Source organism: Schistocerca americana, chromosome 2, assembly GCF_021461395.2.
Source record: "Schistocerca americana isolate TAMUIC-IGC-003095 chromosome 2, iqSchAmer2.1, whole genome shotgun sequence".
In the NCBI taxonomy this organism is placed as follows: domain Eukaryota; kingdom Metazoa; phylum Arthropoda; class Insecta; order Orthoptera; family Acrididae; genus Schistocerca; species Schistocerca americana.
In genome coordinates, this window is record NC_060120.1 from 751791768 (window position 1) to 751806632 (window position 14865).

General features: G+C 40.4%; 1 protein-coding gene across 1 annotated transcript in view; it reads left to right on the plus strand.

The window, feature by feature from the left end:
• Positions 1-14865, plus strand: part of LOC124594400 (transmembrane protein 164) — a 167349-nt gene that overhangs the window by 131682 nt on the left and 20802 nt on the right. Inside the window, exon 4 of the mRNA XM_047132769.1 lies at positions 4304-4382. Coding sequence (XP_046988725.1) covers positions 4304-4382 — 79 coding nt within the window. The remainder of the gene's footprint in view (positions 1-4303; positions 4383-14865) is intronic.

Sequence of the window (14865 nt, forward strand, 5' to 3'; positions counted from 1 at the left end):
TGTAACAGCATGCATTCTCAGAAATGTTAAGTTCACAAAGGTACATGTATCACATTGGAACAACCGAAATAAAATGTTCTAACGTACCTCTGTTCTGTATTTTAATTTAAAAAACCTACCTGTTACCAACTGTTTGTCTAAAATTGTGAGCCGTATGTTTGTGACTATTACAGCACCATCTATCACAAACCGAAAAAAGTGGTCCAACTAAAACATTCATATTTCTTCACGTACTACATGAATATGTAATAAAAAAATGGGAGTTCCTATTTTAAAAAAACTCAGTTGATATATGTTTGACCTATGGCAGCGCCATCTAGCAGGCCAACCATAACGCCATCTGGTTTCCCCCTTCAAGCTAGACAAGTTTCGTTCTTTGTAGTTTTTTCATTTGACGCCTATTTTGTGAGAAATTTGGCACGGTCATGATCATTGGTCCACCCTGTATATATACCACATTGAATGAAGTACTGTAGAAACCTAGGTCGAGTGCCTTCCATTGTGAGGATGACGGAGTGTGGAGTGCAGTGGAGCAGGCCGGTCAGCACTCAGGGTGCTAATGACACAACACTAGCAGAACAAGAATTTATTATTTTAAACCTTACAGTCATGTATTCCTTTCTGTGTAGGTGCCTAGGCCAGCAACAGTGCAGCATGCAGCCTCAGAAGTATACTGGCGCTTTCTTGGCACTCTTCAGGGGCCATCGCCCTGGTGGCATCTGTTCACTTAATCACAGTGTTGTGTGGGTGGCACGTCTCACTGGTGGCTGGCATAGCTTGTACTGCACAGGATAGCAACTGCATATTACCAGGGCACTCTTGTTGATATCATAGGGGTGTGCTTGGGTAATCTCCCAGCAGATCTGCACTGTGTGGGATCAACAGCAGTGTAGCCCTGCCACCAAGGGTGGCCGGTGATGTTGATGACTGCTTACAGCTTCTAGTCTGGAGCAGCAGGAGTTAGTGTGCCTCCTGAATACTATGACAGGTTGATGGTGCACCAAATACCATCAGTTCAGCTCAGAAAACTGGAGGCAGACGTCTCCAAGTTTTCTTATCAGTGGTTGAGAGCCGGCTGGAGTGGCCGAGTGGTTCTAGGCGCTACAGTCTGGAACGGCGCGACCGCTACGGTCGCAGGTTCAAATCCTGCCTCGGGCATGGATGTGTGTGATGTCCTTTGGGACTTAACTTCTGAGGTCATCAGTCCCCTAGAACTTAGAACTACTTAAACCTAACTAACCATAGTGCTCAGAGCCATTTTTTTAGTGGTTGAGAGGTTGGCAGCTCAGAGACCAAGTTCAGTGGACCAAACAGGTGGCAGCACGTTACAGTTTCAACTTCATAGCTGGTGTAGTGCAACATAATTCATGTGAAGACTTGGTAACTTGAGTATTTGTTACTGTTCAAATGAGGCACTGATGCTATGCCAAGCCGGCCGTGACCGAATGTGGCTTACTTTTCCGGACCCATCAGCAGTCTTCCCCTACCCTTCCCTTTCATAAGAATGGCTTTCAGGGTTTTAGCTTGTTGCCTTCCCATCATGACAGTAGGATGATATGTGCTCTTGTGCAACTTTACTGTCTGTTGCAGAATCAGACTGTAGTGTCAGAGTGACGTTATGTCTTCTCCTCCTTGAGATCATGTTGCTGAGTTTATGATTCAGGTTTCTTGCTCTTGCGAGGTGAGGCAGTGTATTCCGGGTTTGCTCTTCTGTTTGCAATGTTGGCTTTCTGCCTGTTTGTCATTCTGACTGCAACACAGGGCATTGGCCTAGCATGCCTTGGGTTAGTTCTGGCTGGGGAGGACTTTGAAAAAAATTTACAGTTGCTAATAATACATTTCTGCTGTTGCCCGTAATACTTTACTGCTTGTGTAATAGTACGGTACTAGCAGTCTTACAGAAAATAAACTTTTCACAGTTGTAATTTTAACATCATTCACACACTTTCACCAACTTCCCCAGTTGTAATGAGTAGCCTCTCAGCAGGAGAAACAGAGAGTGAAAAATTGTCTTTTGCTTTGTCAGGGTGGTTGATATTAGTTGCTCCAAAAAGTGGAAACTGCTTGGACTCATTCTATAGAATTCATAGGACTTGTGTCTGTGTTGAGAGACCTCACAAAAAATTACAGTTGAACTGTGTTTGCTATTTATAGCATTATACGGGTGCACCCAACTTCTTTTTCAGTTTTTTGATCTTTAAATAGAAATAAAATGTAGTTTATTTAATGTGCTGTATGTGAAGTTGTTAAGAATCTACAGACATAAAAGCAATCACAAACAAATTATTTATTAAACTCTAAGAAATGCAAGAATATTGATGGAATGTGCATCAGTTGTAAGTTTTACAGAAGGCAGATGAATATAATTTTATGTTAGACATTTCTGTTCCTGACTTTGTTTTCATTGTTCATTCCTTTCTTCTAAGCATTTTCCAGTCATGGCATGTAATGAATAGAATTATTTTTTCTTTTGATTATTTTAATAGGTAGAACATAGATTTACTTTCACTCATTTTCTTTCTTCGCCAAAACAGTAATGGACCAGATTTCTTCACTGTTCACTATGTTTCATGCCACTCAGTCATATCTAATATTTGAATACAGCATCCTGTGTTGAACAAGCTGATATGAACAAAAGTTTTGTTTTCTGGGCAGAAATTTAAGCTTGGTTATGCATAATTAGCAATTCTACATTGCTGGAAAAAAGTAAGTACACCCTTTGAGTTTTCCAGTTTCCTCAAGGTTTATTGTTGCAACAGTGCATATGGAGTAAATGAAATGATTACATTTACAGATCAATAGCTCAAGTGGTTCAGAGATACTAGGTACTGAGCAATGCTAAAATAACCACATTAGTATGTGGTGTAGCCTTCAGAGGCAGCAATGTGAGCACTGATTCTGGCACCTAGTTGATCACACAAATGGCAAATACTGTCCTGGGATACGTTATACCATGCGTGTTCAATCTTTTCGACTTCTTCACGTAGTTCTGTAAGAGTTGTTGGTTGACAAGTTACACGAGTCACTTCTTGTCCTGTCATATCCCACACTTGCTCCATTGAAGACAAGTCTGGAGAATGTGCTGGCCAAGGAAGTTGCTGCACGTCTTGGAGAGCACATTTGAGTTTCATGGGCATGCGGGGGTGAGCATTATCCTGTTAAAACAACGGATCACTTTTGTGTTGCAAGGAAGGCAAAACAATGGATCTAACAACATTCTACGCATATCAAGCGTTGGTTAGCATCCACTCCAGAAACACTAAAGGTCCCAGACCATAAGGACCAGGGTGGGACCAGTGCCTTGGGTGAATACACTTTATGAGTGCTCACTAAGTCTCCATTTCACATGCAAATGACCATCGCTTGTGTACAGGTAGAATTTACTTTCATCCCTGAAGACCATGGTGCACCATTCCATCTTCCAAATGATACTTTGATGGCACCATTCAAACCGTACACATCTATGCTGTGGCATGAATGGGAGGAGGACTGGAGGTGTGCCTGCCCTTAGTCTCAGTGCTAACAACTTGTTCCTAACAGTTCATGTTGACACCCCTGGGCTCACAAGCCCTCTTATCTATGCTGTGGTAGCTGTATGATCTGCCACTGCTGTCCCTACAATATGATGATCCTGGCAGGCATCTGTGCTGCTTGGATGTCCAGAACCCATCAGTGGGTTTGAGAATGTTCACAAGACCACTGATACCAGCATTGTTCAGAATTGTTGCACAGCTGACGCAGCATGTCCAACTCCGAAAGGACCATCCCACCACTTGGAAGGCTACAATTTGACACCTTGCTAAGTTGCTCAGTTGGCTATAGGAAGCACGTGTGTGTCTCTGTGGTATGGTTTCCTGCTTTCTTCACGCGTCTGCACCAAGCTGAGTCTTCGGGCCGTGAGCATTCCCTATTAACGGACAGACACAGATGGTGCTCTGGTAGCCATGCCACTATGCTGTATCTTGGTGGACATGTTGAAACCATTATCAGTACGTGTACTATCCCCCAGGTGGCATATGCTGTCATTGGATCAAAATTGACATCATCTTCCCAAGTGTACAAATTTTTTTTTCCAGCATTATATTTCCATATCTTGTCATTTTCTAGTTATTAAATATGAAAGCTTCAGTTCTTGTGTAGCTGCACTGTCTTACAGTATATATCAGTTATACAGTGTTACATTTAAAATGGCAAAATATTGTCATTTGATGTGAATGCTCCTTTCATTTCATTGTTTTGATTGACATATTACAAGTTAATGCATTTAGGATGGTTTATAATTTTCATGTTTCGCATTTTTCAGCTGCCTTTTGAAGCATCGATTTACTGGATACAACATAGTATGATGTTGATTGTGCCTTATTACTTACTCAGGTTGGGAGGTAAGATAATACACATATATGTTTTGCATTATAAGTTATCTGGTGCAGATTGTGCGTAAAGTATGTAAATCAAAGAACATTGTACAATGACGAACTGACTGAGGTAATGCAGTTGTTAAGATACAGACCTCATGTTTAGGAGGATTAATTTGCCCTGTTTGCCCATACCAATTTTGGTTTGCCATGGTTTTCCTAAATAATTTCTGGAAGATGCCAAGATGATTTCTTCAGCAAGGCTACAACTGATTACCTGCCCTATCCCCATAAAAATATACGAATTTATTGTGTATATGTGTATATTTTGAGCTATTTATTTTCATTGTATTACATTGACAAATTTTGCTCATTGTGTCATAATCCCTGGATGAATCAATAAATCGTATAAAATAAAATGTACATACTTTTAAAATCTAATACTCAATTGTTGGAAGTTTAATACGTGATAAGTATACCAGAGCTTGTACTAAAAGAATAATTTTCTCTCACAATACCAAGGGGGGGGGGGGGGGGATTACTTTCTGTCCACCCTTTTGAAAATGTTGTAATGTAGTCAGTTACATTATATTTTAAAATTTCAGAGAAAAAATTTATTGTTTTTAATGAATCTATCTACTGGTTTCCATATATGTTTTAAATTTTTCAGTTAAACTTAATGTATAACTTTTATGTCTCAGTGGTAGATGTCACTGTCCCCAGAGAATAACATATTCAGTATTTCCAGGTTCAGGGCGTTACTCACACACCAATACCTGTTTAGGAAGTGTGTTGAGAGTAAAAATTAACATCAGTGAAGAAATTTGATTTTTAATTTTTTTGTGGTGGTCAGGAAGTCAGTGTTACATATTACTCAGAGTGTGTTGATATTGCTAAGAATGTGCTAAAAGATATTTTCAGGCTGTGAACTCTGCTGACACATCAGTACATTTTTGAAAAGTATACTGTTCACTTAATTTGACTACAATGAACAATATTTGCTTTTTCAAAATTGTTTAAGATGGGAGTAAAATACTTTTCTGTGATAATGCACATTATGGTATTGTTAGGACTAACTGAAAGTATAGGCTTTCAGATGAAAATTTAACGAGAAGTTAATCACTAATTAATTTCCTCTAACACTAAAATTACCATCATTTAACATTACATATATTAAGTTACACTTGACCTAGTAATGTGACCTATCCACAGACAATGACTGAACAAAGGTTCAGAGCCATTCACATCCAACCTATCCTTTCATGACGACTACTTGCACTGATTAGACAGACTGTATGGTTGATGTTGAACACATTGTTCAATGTGATCCCCACAGATTTTGCATATCTTTTTGATACAAATTTCAGGATACTTTATGAGTCACTTGAAGTGTTTGACTGTTCTTGGCAGTTCTTCATGGTTAACATCATGGTCCCAACTTGGTGGACGTGACAATTACTAACTCAAGTTTTCAATGTGACATTGAGACGATGACAATTACACGACAGGTAAATACCAGAATCCAATTCTCCAGCAGTGCTATGTAACCATTCTCTTCCAAGGTATATCTCAGCTTAGTGAAACAACTGTGCCTCACTTGCCTAGCCCATCTACCTGCCACCCCTCCCTCCCCACATTCCTAGCTGGCATATCGGCTGCTTCCCTTCAAGCCAATAGCCACCCACCCCTAATCCCTCTCCACCCCTCCTGCCTCTTTTTCCCTCTACCCATCCCACCTGGCTCTACTCCCACCACAACCGATCAACCTGCCAAAATGAGTACCATGTAGGATAATAGGGGTGTGTGCCTATTGACAACTCAACTCTTCTGCTTTTTAGTGAGTGATCACCTTTAACCCAGAGGTATAAATATTCAGTTTGTAGCCAAGAGTGAATGAAGCTTCCTTGCACACAGTTCTGCTCCTAATTTCCTTTTCATGCAGTTTTATTTATATATAGTCTTAATTCAGATACAAGTTGGCAAAATCTTGAAGCAATATTTGCCACAGAGTGAAGCATTGTTTGGCAATGAACCACAATCCACCCTGTTATGCTGGTTAGTTATAAGCCTTCGGCCCCCATTCTTTCATGAATTCATTGTAGCATAGGGTATATACCATTGATAGTAAACCAAACGATGGAAAATCCAGGATGGAATGAGATGATGATAATATGAAAAATTATAAGGAGTCTGGCTTCAGCAGCCAGAGACTATGGCTTGTGTGTGTGTGTGTGTGTGTGTGTGTGTGTGTGTGTGTGACGAAGACCCTGTTGAAAGCTAACTTTCTGACAGTCTCTTTGTTGTGCCTATCTGCGACTCAGCATCTCCACTTTATGGCGAGTAGCAGCTATCCTTTTCATAATAATGATAGTAAACCTTAAGGCAGTGTGTGGAGATACAGGCAGTGATCCTTTTTTGTTATTTCACTGTATTAATTTCGTATTCCTTGTTGCCCTTGGTGCGCTGTCTATATGGATGTTTTAGTATACTAACTCTAAGGAGATTCTCCGTGTGCCACCTCATTCCGTTCAATATGCAGAGACTTGAAATTGCTATTAGCATTTACATGCCACTTAACTGGCTTTTAATTATTTAATTTGATGATTATCAGTTAGTAACTTACAATTGCTGAAACAATTTTAAGAAATGGGTTGTTGTCATGTTTGTGAAAAACAACCTAAATTTAGTGCCATAGATACAGGCAGTCCTTGCACAGACTAAGTCATGGAAGTGTATGCATCTGAAGTCAGACTGCTAAGCAATACATTTGTAATATTTAAATATTACAAAGTCATAAAGAGAGATTTTCCCAAATTTTTAGAAAACTTCAAGACACTGCTGCATCACTTATGAAACAGTAATATGCAAATAAGAAAGTTTAGTGCTTTAAGTGTTAATTTTTTGAAGTACTGTGAGCAAAAAAAGACAGAAATATTTCTGAACTCACTGTAATAAATTTGTGAACTTTTCCACCAGTAACAACTTAATTGACAATATTTTAATAAGTAAGAACATAGTCAATGAAGTTCACAATCGCCCACTTTTAAATGGGTTACCAGACTGTGATGGCTTCTTAGGTGTGAAAGATAACATGGTAAATTTAAATAAAGAGTTAACTAGAAAATGCAGTAGAATAGTTACTGATGTCACAACAGACGTCATTTGGAGGTACCTGCAAAGTAGTTGTTGGAATGAGTTTTAAAAAGCAGTAGACCTAAACTTCAAATTTAGCTCTGTTTTTAAGTAAATGTGTCTGCTGCTCCTAAGAGTCATGTCCATATGAAAACTGGGAACACTAATTGTGTATCAAAGAAAAACTTTGTGCAACAAAAGGCATTAAGTTGTTCTATAGCAGGAAGAGACAAGTATACAGTTGCCATAAGCACAAATGTGCAACTGCTTTGATGTTATGAAAAAGTATTGTTCTTCATTCTGAAGAGTTGTAAACTCAAAAGATGTACACGTTGTTTAAGAAATTTGTAGTACTGAAAATAAAATCAAAACAAAGTGAAGTGTAATTAAAAGAGAAACTAAGTAGCTGGCAATGAGAAAGATTAATTAGTAATTGAAGAAAATGACCAAATCCTCCACCATGACAATACACACACCAAAAAATGTTTTACATCACCCCAGTTCCCAGAACTCCTGAAGACAGATGTTGATTGTGGATATTGCATCACAGACACAGTCTCTTTGACTGTTCAGAGATGTCACTAAACCCACCCAAAGATATAAACAACCATGCATGAGCAGGATGGAGGGGGTCTGACAGCTGATCAGTTCCAGTCATTCCACCAGGAAGGAGGTACACGACTTGTGTTGCCTGTAGTTTGACCATGCCTAGGCAGTCGTTACCGTGATTTGATCGCATCCGCATTGTTACTTTGTGACACGAAGGGCTCTGAACAAGGGAAGCCTCCAGGTGTCTCACCAAAGTGACATTGTTCGAATATGGAGGAGATACAGAGGGACAGGAACTGCCAATGACATGTCTTGTTCAGGCCACCCAAGGGCTACTACTGCAGTAGATGAGCACTACCTACAGATTATGGCTCAGAGGAATCCTGACAGCAATGCCACCATGTTAAATAATGATTTACATGCAGCCCCAGGACATCGTGTTACGATTCAAACTGTGTGCAATAAGCTGCATGATGCACAACTTCACTCGCTATGTCCATGGCGAGGTCCTTCTTTGCAACCACGACAACATGCAGCACATTACAGATGGGCCCAACAACATGCCGAATGGACCGCTCAGGATTGATATCACGTTCTCTTCACTGATGAGTGTCGCATATGCCTTCTACCAGAAAGTCGTCAGAGACATGTTTGGAGGCAACCCAGTCAGTCTGAACGCCTTAGACACACAGTCCAGCGAGTGCAACAAGGTGGAGGTTCCCTGACATTTTGGGGTGGCATTATGTGGGGCCGACATACATCACTAGTGGTCATGGAAGGCGCTGTAATGACTGTATGATATATGAATGCCATCCACCGACTGATAGTGCAGCATATTGGTGAGGCATTGGTCTTTATGGACAACAATTCACGCCCCCATCATGCACATCTTGTGAATGACTTCCTTCAGGATAATGACATTGCTCGACTAGAATGGCCAGCATGTTCTCGAGACATGAACCCTATCGAACATGCCTCTAATAGATCGAAAAGGGCTGTTTATGGATGACGTGACCCACCAACCACTCTGAGGGATCTATGCCAGGAGTGGGACAATCTGGACAAACAGCACCTTAATGAACTTGTGGATAGTATGCCACAATGAATACAGGCATGCATGTATCCAAGAAGATGTGCTACTGGGTATTAGAGATGCTGCTGTATACAGCAATCTGGACCACCACCTGTGAAGGTCTTGCTGTATGGTGGCACAACATGAAATGTGTGGTTTTCATGAGCAATAAAAAGAGTAGAAATGATGTTTATGTTGATCTCTATTCCAGTTTTCTGTACAGGTTCCGGAACTCTCAGAAATGAGGTGATGCAAAACTTTTTTTAATGTGTGTACGTAGCAACTGTCACTGTGAGTCACTTTGTAAACATGACATAGAAACATGGTGTGGTCAGCTCAAAAGAAAAAGTGTGGTGGTATATTTGGCAACTTGTACACCACCATTCACCATTCACAAGCATTCAGGCAATTTAAGATCATTTCACCTTATCCCAGAGACATCAGGAAAATAAGAAATTCTCTTAAAACTAAAAATACTCACGAGGTTGTGTTTCTAACAAAATAATAAAACCATGATCTTCTGATGTAGCTATGTATTTAGCCATATATGTACTGCATCACTTTTGCAAGGCAACTTTCCAGACAGAAAATACTGTTTTTAGACTGCTATTCACTGTATCGAGACAGGTATTAATAAAAATCACTTCAAAACTTCCTGGCATGTTGAAACTGTGCTGGACTTAGACTCAAACCTGAGACATTTGCACTTCAGCAGTAAGTGCTCTATAGTGTTACAAATTCCAAAAGAGGAACAAAATTTGTCTTCACTGCCTACAGTTTAACCTTACTCTTGTGTGCAAAGAAGGAAGTGTGCAACTATAGTACTATAATCCATATCTCTTGTAAATTAAAATTATAAAAGCAAATGGAAATTGTTTATGTTTGACAACTTATTCTATTTGTATGAATATGTATTATGTGTATGTGATTGTGTTGCATTTATTAAATTTTATTTGTATATTAAGATTAAAGTTCAAATTCAATTAGGTAAGAGACCTAGATGTAGCCATGTTTTAACTGGAAAAATATATCTCATTTGTAACCCTTCTGCTGCATTCCACATCCTCACTAGTTGTTCCCAAATATGATCCACTGTACTTGCAGTATGACTAACTAATCTGCTGAGCTTGTGTTGTACTGATAGGTTGAAACATTTCACAAGATCCAGATACCATTGCATAATACAAAATATTAGAAAATTGAAGTTGTGATGGCATGCTGAAAAATAATGCCTCTGAATTTTTAATGTGAAAACTCCTAGTTTTTAAATCAAACTAACTTTATTAACATTCCACATCTTTATTTTTCATGTCTAAATATTTATTTCTCAACATAGTCACTCTGACGACAGATGCATTTCTCCCCATGAGAGACCAGTTTCTAATAACAAGTGAAGTCCATGGAGGTTTTCTTAAAGTTTTAAAAACAGATGAGAAACAGGAGGGTGTAAGTTAGGTACTGTATGGAGGATGGTGGATAACTGTGAGCCCAAGGCATTGGATTGTTGCGTTTGTTGCAGCACTTTTGTGTGGTCTGGCATTGTCATGCTGAAAGGGAGTGTGCTCCATTTGTGGATGCACTCTAAGAATTTGAGCTTTCAGTTTTCTGTGGGTTTCACAATACATTGAAATAATTAAGTTACACACCTCATGTTACACACTACAGTTCAAATCTGTCTACCAGGTGTACCGGTATGAAATGAGCATTTTTGTGAAAATGAAACACTAATTTTGAATTGAAAAGTAAAAACATTTCATTCAAAGTACTGACCATTGCTTTCTATACATTTTGACCACCTATCTGGCAATTTGTGGACACTACGTCAATAGAAATGTTTGTCTTTTGAAGCAAACCAATCAGACACCCAATATTCGACTTCTTCGTAGGAATCAAAGTGTCCCTCAGCCAATGCGTGTCCCATTGATGAAAACAAATGGTAGCTGGAAGGGGCCAAGTCTGGTGAATACAGCAGGTGGGGTAGCAGCTCCCAACCAAGTGTTTTGATTGTATCCTGAACCAGTTTTGCTTTGTGTGCAGGTGAATTGCCGTGTAAAAAAATTACTTTGCTATGTCTTCTGGCCCATTCTGGTCTTTTTTCGATCAATCCATAGTTCAAATAGATCATTTGTTGTCTGTAGCGATTAGTATTCACAGTTTCACCGGGTTTTTGAAGCTCATGATACGCCACACCTTTCTGATCCCACCAAACACAGAGCATTGTCTTTTTGCTGAATCGATCTGGTTTTGCAGTCGATGTTGATGGTTGTCCCGGATTAACCCATGATTTTTCCCATTTAGAATTCTTAAAATAAATCCATTTTTCATCGCCAGTAACAATTTGATGCAAAATTGATTTTCTTTCATGTCTTTGAAGCAAAATTTGACAAATGGTTTTTCGGTTTTCCAGCTGTCTTTCATTCAATTCATGTGGCACCCATTTTCCACACTTTTGGATCTTTCCCATAGCTTTCAAACGGTCAGAAATTGTTCGTTGTGCAACATTTAGCATTGCTGCCATTTGCTTCTGACTCAAAGTATCATCTTCATCCAATAATGCTTGCAATTCAGCATCTTCGAACTTTTTTGGTGGTCTTCCACGTTCTTCATTTCTTGCATCAAAATCATTATTTCTGAACCATTGAAACCATCTTTTGCATGTTGCTTCTGATAGACCATGATCACCATATGCCTCGACAAGCATTCGATGCGACTCTTTTTTTTTTTTTTTTTTTTTTTTTTTTTCCAAATGAAAACAAAAAATTAATGCTTTTCGCAAATCATCACTTTCTGGTACAAAATTCGACATTGTTAACAAGATGAAAACATATGATGTTGTTTGTTCCATGACTTGATGTATTCTAAATATCTTTGACAGATGTCATACCAACCAAACAAAAAAAAAATTAAGGCTCATTCACAACAAATGTTCCCTGTCGACACATTTGTATCTTAACGCTCATTTCATACTGGTACACCTGGTAGAGGCAACTTCACATAAACAAAGGGTGAAGCCAACCGAGCAATATGCAAGACACGTAATACCTGAACCGATATTGAGAACAGAATAAAATTTTACAGGCATTACATTTCAGCAAGCACTCATACTTATGCAAATAGGGTCTCTCAGCAGTTTTTTTGCTGGTGGACCCTAAATCCAACGTTTGTGATTTACTCCTTCCAAATTATTTAAATGCAGCTTTTAAGTTTTAGTAGTGTGAATAATAAAGCAATCATAAATGCCAGAGAGAAGGAAAGTTATGCTTTTTGAAGAAAGGAATCACTGGAGAGATGTATCAAACACTTCTCTTATTAGATTACTGCAGTAGGTGGCTTCATTAAGTGGTGCTGATTTGGTAAGAGAACTCACTAGAGAAGAAGCAGTTGCATGAATCTGTGACTTCTGAACATCACACTTAGAAGTGCCATGTAGGACTGGCATATCACATATCCATTTTTCCTGGGTTGGCATGAAAATTCAGTAGATATTTAGAAAGCCATTTCAAGAATACATTTTTATGAAGAATTTATGCAGATGTTCAGTCCAAGTGTATGAGTGCTCAGCTGTGGGTCAGAGAGGCCCAGGTCATAAAGTGTCGACATCCAGAAGTGCCAGTGAAGGACGGCAGCCGATATAATTAACCCTGAGTCTAGATCACTATAACAACATTTTGTCTCCCATCCACTGCGCCTGGTCTCCTCAACCCAACATGCCACTTTCCTGGATACTGAATTCCTTGTCTCTGATGATCCATACACATCCCTGTCCACAGTAAACATACTAATATTACCGTATTTCGACACTGTCATCCCTTCCATACCAAAAAATCCCTCCCGTACAGTCTAGTCATGTGAGAATGATGTGTATGCAGTGACAAGAACCCCCTTTCCAAGTATGCTGAAGGTCTCGCAAAGGCCTTCACAAGCACTACTTAGACTGTAAACCAATTTCTCGTGCCATGTTCCTACACACGCCCAATTCTCCCACCACCCACAAGAGCCAACTACAAAGGAACGCCTCCTTCATCACCCAATACCACCCCAGATTTGAACAACTGAGTCACATCCTTCATCAGGGCTTTATCTATCCTCGTGCCCTGAAATGACATCGTACCCAAGATCCTTCCCACTCTTCCTAAAGTGGTGTTGTGTTGCCCACCCAACCTCCACAACATCCTTGTCCATCTCTCTTCCACTCCAAATCCGAGCCCCTTGCCACAGGAATCATATTACTGAGAATGACCCAGGTGGAAGACCTGCCCAGTCCATCCACCTAGCTTTTTATATTGGTGTGACTACAACTTGCTATCCACCACAGTAATGGCCACCACTAAATCATGGCAAAGAGCACAGTGGACCACCCTGTAGTATGACATGCAACTAAACATAACTTGCTTGACTTCAGTGGCTGTTTCACAACTCAGGCCATATGAATCGTCCCCTCCACCACTAGCTTTTCTGAACTGGAGTTATCCTTACAACACATTCTCTGCTCCTAAAATTATCCAAGCTTCAACCTACGATAACCCACTGTTTGCAAACCCTCCACCCAACAGTTTCTGCCCCTCTGTCCTATCAGCTCCTCCCAGTTCAGATCCCATCACTCTCACTGTGCACCACACTCTGCCAATGCACCAGCCAGTCTTTTCCTTTCTCTGCTCCTCTTCTTTTCTGCTAATTTCCCCCCCCCCCTGTCCTCCTCCACAGCCTCCTGACAGCCTTGTTATGTTGCCTTCTAGTCCCTGAATGCTCTGCCAAACACCACTCTTCCCTCCCCCACCTATACCCTGCTATCCCTCCCCCTTCCCTGCCTCACTCCAGATTGCTGCTTTGGTTCAATGCAACAGTTGGAGTCTGGCCAGAGCAGCTGGAGAGAGCAGTCATTTATGTGTGTGTGTGTGTGTGTGTGTGTGTGTGTGTGTGTGTGTGTTTCCTTTCTTTTCTAAAGAAGGCTTGCCAAAAACTCAGTGTGAACAGTCTTTTCGTTGTGCCTGTCTGCAACTCAGTATCATCTTTTGAATATTCCAAGCTGGACGTTCCATTGTTCAGTAAACGGTAACTCATGATGTAATGAAAGCACTGACACTTTGGAAAAGACTGCTAGTTATTATTTAGCTATTTGACTATGTTTATCATCAGATACAGACATGGATATAACCAAAGCAAAATAAGTGTGCCAACACACACACACACACACACACACACACACACACACACACACACGCTCAGAGCCACTGTCACCTCTGGATGCTAAGGCCTGACTGTTACTACGTCTGAGGTGAGTGGACTTTGCTGCAGTTGGTAGTGGGGGGAACAGCAGATGCTTGGTGTGTGGTGGGGAGGGAGGGAGGGATAGCAGTGTAGTGGTGGGGGAAGATGTCAGAGCTGGCTGTGGTAGCATGCAAAGACATGGTAATGGACAAGTTAGTTGGCTATTAGCTGTAGCATTAGGAGTCTATGCTGGCAGGGTAAGGAGGGGGAGGGGGGCAGAGGGGTGGAGAGAAGCAGAGGAGGAGAAAGGGCTATGCAGGTGCACTAATGGGATAGAAGATGTGAGGACGAGTAGAGTAGGAGCAGACAAAGAGATAGGCAGCTGGACGACAGGGACTAGCAAAGGTTGATGCCAGGAGGTTTATGAGTATGAAGGACATACTGGAGGGAGGGTTCCCACCTGTGCAGTTCAGAAAAGCTGGAGTTGTTGGGAATAATCATGATGATACATATTGTGAAGTAGTCATTGAAATCAAGCACATTATGTTG